The 11053-nt window shown below is 53.2% G+C and overlaps 1 protein-coding gene across 1 annotated transcript; it reads left to right on the top strand.

The window, feature by feature from the left end:
* Positions 1 to 2619: 2619 nt before the first annotated feature.
* Positions 2620 to 7780, top strand: ube2c (ubiquitin-conjugating enzyme E2C). Its single transcript, XM_042341815.1, has 6 exons — positions 2620 to 2772; positions 3985 to 4012; positions 4778 to 4864; positions 6318 to 6522; positions 6774 to 6833; positions 7576 to 7780. The coding sequence occupies exons 1-6, from the start codon at positions 2675 to 2677 to the stop codon at positions 7623 to 7625; spliced, it is 528 nt and encodes a 175-aa protein (XP_042197749.1). The 5' UTR covers positions 2620 to 2674; the 3' UTR covers positions 7626 to 7780.
* Positions 7781 to 11053: the final 3273 nt, after the last annotated feature.

Genomic DNA, 11053 nt, shown 5'->3' with positions numbered 1-11053 from the left:
CAACATCTTTCCTGGGGGTCCGAACTCTTCACCCTCTTCGTTGGTCTCCCCAGTTCCACCAAACACAAAATTCAATTAATCCAGAACTCCACCGCCCAGTTACTAACCAGCACAAAACTCCAGGCGCCCATCACACCAGTCTGTGCCAGGCTGCACTGGCTCCCAATTACCAAACGGATCGACTTCCAAGATCCTCTCACTTGTTTTCAAATCTCTTCATGCCCTCGCACCTCCCTACCTATCCGATTTGCTTACCCCCACTCCACCACCCGCTGCCTCCGCTCAGCCGGCTCCGGCTTCTTGTTTGTCCCTCGTCCCCACAGCTCTCCCATCAGGCACTGTGCTTTCAGTCACTATGCCCCGAAGCTCTGGAGCTCCCTTATTTCTTTCGGCTTGCCCCCTTACTCCCTCCCCACTTTCAAAACCCCCCATAAAGACCTTTCGTTTTGATCGCGCTTACAGTCACCTCCCTCTGGCTCAGTGTCAGACTCCGCCACTGTCAAGCGCACCGGGATGCTACCCCGTGTGTAGAGTGCAATATAAATGCATGTTGTTGCTACTCTGCTATGCTAAGCTCCCATTTAACCCTTAATAGAGTGCAACATTTTGTATCATGAAAAAATTATAACCAAGTGTGACCCTGCAATCCTGTGAGTATAAAACTGACTTCACACTCAGTGTGCATTTCTATCATATGGCAAGAAGCCATTCAGGCCATTATGTTAGTGTCGGTATTCGCTCATCCAAAACTATCACCTTTGTCACCTGCTCCCTTACTTCACATCAAATGCTACTGAAAACCCTCAATCATAGGTCTGAATTTATGGATTTAGCTGATTATCAAGCCTGAAAATCCTCAACAAAATGCCAGCTGTCAAACTTCCATTGCGAGTCATACAAGATCACAAGATTGGTTCAGTCCTTTAACCCATTTAATCTCACCCTTCAGACCGTACCCACCCTACCATGCCCCCTGACAGATTCAAGCTATTATTAAATGTGTCTTGTGTCCTGGCCTTTACCACTCTTGCTGACAAACCTTTTCCAGTCATTAATTATTCTCTGGATAAATAAATACCTCCTTTTGTCTATCCTGAAATTTTCCTTCACAACTTCACACCTGCATCAATCTCAGTGCAAGTATGTCTCAAATCTGAATTGCCCATCACTCTTTCCTGGGGATCTCATGGGTATAACTCTAACTAAACAACAAAAAAATACATTTGTATAATGCCGCTCTTATCAGGAGGATGTCCCAAGGCTCTGTCTGGTTTGGAATACTCTTAATGGATTTGGTTGTGTCAGACACCAGCTGACCCAAAGAACCACCACATTCCCACCAGGCTGACCACATGCACATGTTTGGGGGGGTGGGGTGGGGGTGTCTCTTGTTCATTTATATGATGTAGGTGTCAGCCTGGCTCACTGTCCTGTGTCAGGACTATGAGCTCCGAACCCAATTTGACCCAATCATTTGCAATGGCTGGGGAGCACGGGACTTAAAATGGGGCAGTAAACCACCTGCACGTTCAGGTGGACATTAAAGATCCCACATCACTGTTTGAACATAGCTTCTCCTGACGTCCGGGCAAACAATTACCCAGAAAAATTGGGTAATTTTTACCCAATTGGGTAACTTCACGGCTGTTTGCGGGATTTCAAATGTGCCACGAAACACGACGGCCGTAAACGTGAGACACGATGGCCCCAAAAAGACAGCCAACACATCCCGACACTTTGGGAAGGATGTCGGAATGGGGTGTGAGATTGATTCGGATCGCGGCGCGGACGCGTGGTTCGGCCTATGAGAGCGGAGCCTGGAGTCTATGAGGCCAATAGCACATAGTCTGCCACTGCTATTGCTGCTTTCCCGCCGCTTGTCCAGTGAGGACCATCTCATCGGGGCGTTGGCTGGTGGGTCAACAGGAGCTCAGGGGGATGACTCCCTCCCCCACTGACTGGTCTGACCTCCCAGGCAGTGCCCTGGAGTATCGCGGACCGCCGGGGCTCAGGAACCGGAAACGGCGCCGCGGGGAACTGTGTCCGGATCCTCACACTGATCGACCGGGGGATGGCCCTCACATGGCCCCGCCCGCCCCCGGATATGACGCGCGCTCAATATAGTTGAGCCAATCAGAGGCCGGGATGCGGGTCAGTGCAGTTGTGCTGTTGCTATTGGCTGAGAGTCTGAGGAGCGAGATTCAAACAACGGCAGCGACCAACGGCTCGTCCACACCCACCGGCCCCGAGCCCCGACACCCACCGGCCCCGAGCCCCGACACCCACCGGCCCCGACACCAACCGGCCCCGAGCCCCGACACCCACCGGCCCCGACACCCCCGCCCGAGCCCCGACACCGCCCGAGCCCGACACCCACCGGCCCCGAGCCCCGACACCCACCGGCCCCGACACCACCGGCCCCGAGCCCCGACACCCACCGGCCCCGACACCGCCCGAGCCCCGACACCCACCGGCCCCGACACCCACCGGCCCCGAGCCCCGACACCCACCGAGCCCGAGCCCCGACACCCACCGGCCCCGACCCCACCGGCCCCGAGCCCCGACACCCACCGGCCCCGAGCCCCGACACCCCACGAGCCCCGACACCCACCGGCCCCGAGCCCCACCGGCCCCGAGCCCTGAGCCCCCACAGCTCCTGTTGTTCCCGGGAGCGATGGCTCAGAACGTGGATCCCGCCACAGCCACAGGCAGCGACTCCGGCAAATCCAGCGGCACCGGGTCCTCCGCCACCCGCGGCTCCGTGACCAGGAGGTGTGTGAGGGGGGGGAGCGGGGTGTGGGGGGGGGGGGGGGGTGTGGGGGGGGGGGGGGGGGGGGGGGGGGGAGCGGTGTGTGTGGGGGGGGGGGAGCGGTGTGTGTGGGGGGGGGGGGAGCGGTGTGTGTGGGGGGGGGGAGCGGGGTGTGTGTGGGGGGGGAGCGGGTGTGTGTGGGGGGGGGGAGCGGTGTGTGGGGGGGGGGGCGGGTGGGGGGGGGGAGCGGTGTGTGGGGGGGGGGAGCGGTGTGTGGGGGGGGGGAGCGGTGTGTGGGGGGGGGAGCGGTGTGGTGTGTGGGGGGGGGAGCGGTGTGTGTGGGTGGGGGGGGAGCGGGGTGTGGTATGGGGGGGGGGGGGTGAGGGGGGCAGGGTGTGGGTGTGGGGCGAGTGTAGGTGGGGGGGCAGGGTGTGTGTGTGGGGGGGGCAGGGTGTGTGTGTGGGGGGGGCAGGGTGTGTGTGTGGGGGGGGGGGTGTGTGGGGGGGGCAGGGTGTGTGTGGGGGGGGCAGGGTGTGTGTGTGGGGGGGGGCAGGGTGTGTGTGGGGGGGCAGGGTGTGTGTGGGGGGGGGGGTGTGTGTGTGGGGCGAGTGTAGGTGGGGGGGGGGTGTGTGTGTGTGTGGGGGGGCAGGGTGTGTGTGTGTGTGGGGGGGCAGGGTGGTGTGTGGGGGGGGCAGGGTGTGTGTGGGGGGGGGGGGGGTGTGTGTGGGGGGGGGGGGTGTGGGGGGGGGAGCGGTGTGTGTGGGGGGGGGGGGTGTGGTGGGGGGGGGGGGGTGTGGGGGGGGGAGCAGTGTGTGGGGGGGGGGGCGGTGTGTGGGGGGGGGAGCGGTGTGTGGGGGGGGGAGCGGTGTGTGGGGGGGGGGGGGGGGGGGGGGGGGGGGTGTGTGGGGGGGGGAGCGGTGTGTGTGGGTGGGGGGGAGCGGTGTGTGTGGTGGGAGGGGAGCGGGTGTGTGTATGGGGGGAGCGGGGTGTGTGTTGGGGGGGAGCGGGGTGTGTGTGAGGGGGGCAGGGTGTGTGTGTGGGGCGAGTGTAGGTGGGGGGGGCAGGGTGTGTGTGTGTGTGGGGGGGGCAGGGTGTGTGTGGGGGGGGCAGGGTGTGTGTGTGGGGGGGCAGGGTGTGTGTGGGGGGCGAGTGCAGGTGGGGGGGGGGGGGGTGTGGGAGTGTGTAGGGAAGGTTGTCTATGTGAGTGTGAGAGCCATTCTCTCTCTCTGTTTCAGACTGCAGCAGGAGCTGATGACCCTAATGGTAAGACAAGGGGAGTGGGTGGGTGGGTGAATGCCAATGAAGATAAAATCAGTTTTTACAGATCTCACTTATTAGTGAAACTCCGTCTATTTGAAAAGCTATTTGCTCCAAAATTGGATGTGAATATCTGTACATGAGAGAGTGACGGAGGATTTTTGGGGTCAGCTGTGTGTCTGACCGATTTGGGACACAGCACCAGACTCTTAGACTCTTAGTCCTGTGGATGTCACCTGCACATGGAAATTCCTGTGTCTGGAATGGAGTGTGCACTCTCCTCAGAGGGACGCATCCTGTTTACCGAAATTTGGACAGAACTGAGCGCAGGTTGGGAGGGCGCCAAGGCTTGGAGTGATCACTGGGGATAACTGCAAGAGCTTAGGGAGGCGAGAAAGAGGGGGAGGACTGAGCAACTGAGTAAGCTCGGTATGAAATAAATGGACTTAGATCTCGAGAACATCAAGAGGTGGTTGGTGAGAGCCGCTTTCCTTCCCCTGACACTGCAGTGACGGCTGCATTATTATTCCCATTCCCCGCACATTGAACTGCTGTAATGGGGGGGGAGGGGGCCTGCAGTTGGGAATGGTTCAGGGAATGGATGCAGCCTGTGCGCCGCCCAGAGTTGTATTGTATGAGGTTTAGGAATGATTGGTAAGGTTAATGTTCTCAAATTACCGGGAGGGCAATTCCTATAAACTTCATGAGTAATGTAATATAATTGTGCTGAGAATTAAGTTAAGATTTAACTCTGCTTCATATTCATCCCAGATGTCTGGTGACAAAGGAATTTCTGCTTTCCCAGAATCAGACAATCTTTTCCGGTGGATTGGAACTATTGATGGAGCTGCAGGCACGGTAAGACTAACCTTGTAATCCCAATGGATTACGTGCTAAAAACTTTAATATCCAGGTGAGCAAAATGTTGCTGACGTCACTTCATGTGTGCTGGGTCTCTTTATCTCCCCCTTCTTTCACTCAATCGTTTTTGCCTTTTGCACTGACTTATTCATCTTTTCTCTGTTCTCTCATACTCCATTCTCACTTACAACACAGCAACAAAATTACATTTATAGAGCGTCCTTCACGTCTGGAGGACGTCCCAAAGCGCTGAACAGTTAGGTGTAGGGGTGAGGGAAGGTAGAGAGGTGGGAAGGAGACCAAAGACACGGTCAAAGAGAAGGGTCTTGAGACCGGCCTTGAAGGAGGGAAGGAAGGAAGCGAGGCAAAGGGACCTTGGGGTGGAGTTCCAGAGTGTGGGGGCAGAGAGGCTGAAAGCCCGGCCACGGATGGTAGGGTGGGTCGGGCGGGAGACATGGAGCAGGCCGGAGCCCGATGAACGGAGGGAGAGGGCAGGTTGGTAGGGGGTCAGGGAGGTTACTGTCAAATTCAATGGCTCACTCTTTTCATACCTCAAACTGATTTTATCACAGGCTTTTTTTCCACCGTTCTCACTTTCTAGTTTACCTCATGTGGCGTCCTGTAGCATAGTGGTTAGAGCAATTGACTCGCAAGCAAGAGGATCTGGGTTCGATTCCCGGGCAGAACGAAATGTTGGGCAAGTTTCCTTACTCCACACGTCTCTGTAAGTAGGAACTAGCAGTAAGTAGTCGAATGGTTAGTTGAATGGCAGATCCCTTTTCCGCGGGTAATAATCCCTGATAAAAAAAGAAAAAAATGTGGACACTCAAACTACGACTGTTAGAGAGGCTTGGAAGACACCTGGCTGACCAAGAAACAAAATCTGAGAAGAGCCCATCAAGAGACAAAGTGGGTGGGGGGGGACTCGGAGAAACCAGAGGCAGAGGTTGTGGAGGTGAAGGTGTTGATAGGGGGGGAGAAAGGAAGGGCTGGAGGAGGGGAAAGGGCGGTGGGAGGTGAAGAAGGTGTCAGGCAGAGAGAAGCGGTTGGTCTATGGGCACATAGATGGGTGGGCACAGGCACTGTACTGTATATACTGTTTTACTGTATATTGAATGAAAGGATTATATATTCTACAAAAGGCAATGATTTGGGCATCCTTGCATGGTTCTTGTCTTTCATAGACATCTGTATCTTACCCTCCAGAAAATGTAATCATTTTTCCAGAAAATGTAATCATTTTTCCAGAAAATGTAATCATTTTTCCAGAAAAAGACTTAAGAAAATATGTAGACTTGTGTGTGAGTGCAAGTAAACAATCTATTTACAGTCTTGTAAACATTGCTGTCAGACTGGGGCAAGTTCACATCTGGCATTATTTTGATGGGAGTTTTTCAGTTTGGGTATTTGTATCCGAGTAAATGAAACCTTGCTGATTTCTTATGTGCAGGTCTACGAAGGTTTGAGGTACAAACTGTTGCTGGAGTTCCCAAGTGGCTACCCATACAACGCTCCCACCGTCAAATTTATCACCGCCTGTTATCATCCTAATGTAGACACAGAAGGAAACATTTGTCTTGATATTCTCAAGGATAAATGGTCAGCACTTTATGATGTGAGGACGATCCTGCTGTCCATTCAGAGTTTGTTGGGAGGTAAGCATATAAACACTGCCATCCATACAGCTGTCATTATGGGCTTTCTCACATAGAAATTAAAATCTTTCTATTCTACAAACATTTAGGGAGGTGTGTACCTAAATAATTAGCGACAACATACCACTGCTTGCGAGACCTTGCAATGGCCAGAATGATATTTGATATTCTTGACATTTGTCCTGTTTGACCTTCTTTAAGCGATCAATTGTTTACAGTCCTAACTTTCTCTCCTCTTTGTAACCCAACAGAGCCAAACATACAAAGTCCCCTGAATGTTGGTGCAGCTCAGTTATGGTCTAACCAACAAGGTAAGAACACTTTGCAGCACAAGTTCATGTACTTTGATAATACCACTCCCCACGTAATAATCACATTTGACATTGTGCCTTTCATGTTGGGAGGAACATCTCAAAGCACTTCACAGGATATACTGTAAAGTTACTGTTTTAGACAATCTCACTAACCAATTTGTGTAAAATGAATACATAAACAGCCATGATTAAACAGAATGACTTTTTATTTGGACGATTGTTGGAGAAATTCTCTCTTCAAACAAATGGGAACATAATAAACAAAGCAAAAATCATGTCTGATTGCAAAATTGAAAAAGTTCTACAACAACAAGATTACACTTGTACAGCGCCTTTCATGTCAGGAGGACGTCCCAAGGCGCTGGACAGTGTACAGCATTTCAGACCCGAGCTGGGGTCAGAGGGGGGGAAGGGGAGCGGCCAATGGCATGGTTGAAGAGGAGGTTCTTAGGTAGTAGTGGGTCAGGTAGGATTGGAACCAGGAGAGCGCAGTCCTGCAGAGGTAGATGATAATAATAATAATAATAATGATAAGAATACTCCTTGCATTTGATATAGCGCCTTATCATGTCTTTGAGATGTCTCAAAGCGCTTCACAGAATATACAAGGGAGGGAGGAGGGAAGGTCCACAGTGTCAAAAGCAACAGAGATCGAGGATGAGGAGGTAGAGGGAGTCCACGTATAAATTATTGTTGTAAATATGCTGCACTAAATTTTAACACAATCTTGTTTATCCAGCGTACAGAAAGCAGCTGCAGGAAACGTCTGGTGACCAGTGGCAATGTTGAGTGAGGTACAACGCTGAGGCTGTGCTTCCCATTCCTGTCTCTTTTGTGTTTTGAATGTCTGTCTGTGTGGCCAATTATGTAAATGAACACTAATGTTCATTTTGTGTTTATTATGTGAATAAAGTGCACTATGAGTGAATATTTTCTAATTAAAAGGCTCACGTGTGTTCCTCTGCTACATAAAGACACTAATTTGGTTTCAACGACGTTCATTAAATCTGATCAGGTCACTGCACTTGCATGGTTCAAGTCCTACTTAACTAACAGCCTTCATTTCAACTCAGCAAATGGTTTCTCCTCCCACCTCCGCCCAGTCACCTGCAGAGTACCCCAGGGCTCCATCCTTGGTCCTCTTCTTTTCCTTATCTATATGCTCCCTTTGGTCGATATCTTCTACATGTATGGGGATAACACACAAACCTACTTTGCCTCCTCCAGTACCAACTCCAGGTCCACCGATGTTCTATCAGCTTGTCTGGCAGACATCAAGGCCTGGATGAGTGCAAACTTCCGACAGCTGAATATGAACAAGACGGAAGTCATACTCCTTGGCTCCTGTCAATGTCTTCACTCCTGCGGATCTAAACTCCTCAACCTCCCTGGTCTCTCCCCCAGACTCACTGAACCAGTGTGCAATCTAGGTGTCCTCCTCCCCTCCATGTGATCCCTGACCAGGACTGCTTTCCACCTCTCCCACATTGCCCGCCTCCGACCGTGCCTTACCCCAAATGCAGTCTAAACCCTCGTGCTTATGTTTGTCACCTGCCTGAACTATTTCAATGCCCTCCTTGCTGGTCTCCCCAGCTCCACTATTCAAAAGATCCAGTTCATTCAGAACTCTGCCGCTCACATAATTACCCAAACCAAGCTCTGTACCTGCATCTCACCAGTTCTGCCCAAGCTCCACTGGCTCCCCATCACCGAACGGATTGACTTCAAGATCCTCACACTTGTGTTCAAATCTCTTCACTCTGGCATTTCCCTACCTCTCCGACCCCCCAATCCACCATCTCTGCTCGACTGGCACCAGCCTCCTGCTCGTCCCTCGCATCCTCCACCCCACAATCGGAGGTCATGCTTTCTGCCACTACGCCCTGAAACTCTGGAACACTCCCTCAATCCCTTCGCTTTGCCCCCTCTCCTTTTTCAAGTCCCACCTGAAAACCTTCCTCTTCAACCGTGCTTGTGGCCACCTCGCTCGGAGTCATGCTCCGCCACGGTTAAGTGCTCTGAGACACTACTCAGCGTGGAGGGCGCTGTATAAGTGCAAGTTGTTGTGTACTCTGGTCTTAGCTTGCTTCAAGGTCATCACACTGCAGCTTAAGCTTGTAGTGTGTAATATCTGTGTCCAAACAGTGCCTGGGAATGTAGCCCAGGGTTGCACTCCTTGCTATTCTGCCCAGTTCCAACCACCCACAAGCACGAGTAGTTCCCTTTGCTCAGCAAACGTAAACCTGTTTCATGACCCCCAACCTGCTCTGCAGCACCTTTAGTCCCTGAGCTTTCAGCCCCTAGCGTTTTGAACTCCCTGCCTTAATCCCTCCACCTTGCCCTCGTTATGTATCTTTAATTCCCACGTTAGAATCTGTCTCTTTGACCATGCCTGTGATCACCTTAGAGATCCCTCCCAGCTACTTCAAAATATTCCTTACCCTGGGACCAGGGCAGGCAACACATCCTCCTGGACTCTCGATCATGACTGGATAACATCTATCCCCTTAATTATCGTATCCCCTATAAGTACAATGTTTCTATTCTTTTTCTATACTGCTCCTCCCACCCGCCCCCTCTCTTAAACTACCTCCCGCTCCATGGTTCTTGGTTAGCATTCTGACCATCCTCACACGGAGCAATGTCATCGACAGGACTAGTTCCTGCGGTTCCTCTGTGTCTGCCTCCATTGGATTACCCCTACGCTGCACTCTTCCTGTACCTGTTTCTTATCTTCTCTTCAACCGTGCCTTCAGCTCCCCTCTCGACTCTCTACCTCCCTCCTCGCTCCCTCCCTTCCATCCCCTCACCCTGACCATTTCTCCCCTGTTCGGGTCCCGACCCAACTGTCCAGCGCCTTGGGACGTCCTCCCGACGTGAAAGTCGCTCTATAAATGCAATCTTGCTGCTGCTGTTGTTATGTGGTGTGACTTCTGGGAGTAAGTTACCAGATAGTTCTCCCCCCCCCTCCCTAATATGCCAGAGTGTCTCTCACTCGCTCAAAGACTGAGCCGCAGTGACTCCGGACGTAAGCATTTCCCCCGCGTCTCGCTGTCCACAAATAACCATACTCTGCAGTCTGGACACCGCCGGCGCTGCCATTATCTACTCTGTATTTAATGTTTATTCTGCTTATTGACTTATTGATGTCCTGTTTATTTTTATTTACTTAATGCTAGTGGTTAAGATTTTATCCCCGGCCTTTCATTTTGTGAATTTTTTTTTAGGGGAAAAAAAAATTAGTGTAGGAGAACCGCCTTAATCCACGATACAGTTAAACATTTCGAGTTTAAATACGTTTTACGCACCAAGTTGCCTTCCACTTGGGGGAGGACGTCCCAAAGTGCGATGACTCAATAAATAATTCGACGGCTTTTGTTCCTCGATTACCCGACTCAGCGCCTCCTCCCCCTCTTAAGTGACCTCGCTCGAGAGTATTTTTTTTGGGGGGGGGCTGGTTTAGGCGAGAGATGTTGAACATGATGTCTCTGCCCACCCCGAACGATTCCCCTGTGGCCCGCGCTGGACATCACTCTCCACCCACCCCCCCCCCCCACCCCACCCCCCCCTCGCTGGCGCAGGTTCTCACTCCGCCCACGTGTTTGTGTTGCTTCTCTAGTCCGTGGCTGAATGTTCCCCCCCCCCCCCCCCCGACATCTCCCACAACATTACATAACAGCGCAAAATAACACGCGGTATTTATACAGAGCCCCTCACGCAGGGGAGTGTCCCCCCCCCACCCCCAAACACACAGACCCTGGACACTGCCCCCACACCCCCAAACACACAGACCCTGGACACTGCCCCCCCACCCCCCGACACTGCCCCCCCAAACACACAGACCCTGGACACTGCCCCCCCCCCCCACCCCAAACACACAGACCCTGGACACTGCCCCCACCCCACCCCAAACACACAGACCCTGGACACTGCCCCCCCCACCCCCAAACACACAGACCCTGGACACTGCCCCCCACCCCCCCAAACACACAGACCCTGGACACTGCCCCCCACCCCCAAACACACAGACCCTGGACACTGCCCCACCCCCAAACACACAGACCTTGGACACTGCCCCCCCCCCCCCAAACACACAGACCCTGGACACTGCCCCACCCCCAAACACACAGACCCTGGACACTGCCCCCCCACCCCCAAACACACAGACCCTGGACACTGCCCCCCCCACCCCCCAAACACACAGACCCTGGACACTG

Source organism: Callorhinchus milii, unplaced genomic scaffold, assembly GCF_018977255.1.
Source record: "Callorhinchus milii isolate IMCB2004 unplaced genomic scaffold, IMCB_Cmil_1.0 Scaffold18, whole genome shotgun sequence".
NCBI lineage: Eukaryota > Metazoa > Chordata > Chondrichthyes > Chimaeriformes > Callorhinchidae > Callorhinchus > Callorhinchus milii.
Note: the sequence above shows the minus strand (reverse complement) of the source record. Positions and strands in the feature narration are given on the sequence as shown.

What these genes read in the sequence shown, in the direction of transcription:
- ube2c (XM_042341815.1), top strand. Translation starts at nt 2,675, where the DNA reads ATGGCTCAGAACGTGGATCCCGCCACAGCCACAGGCAGCGACTCCGGC. An exon ending in AGGAGCTGATGACCCTAATG is followed by an intron (nt 4,013 to 4,777) that starts GTAAGACAAGGG and finishes TATTCATCCCAG; the next exon opens with ATGTCTGGTGACAAAGGAAT. An exon ending in GTTATGGTCTAACCAACAAG is followed by an intron (nt 6,834 to 7,575) that starts GTAAGAACACTT and finishes TTGTTTATCCAG; the next exon opens with CGTACAGAAAGCAGCTGCAG.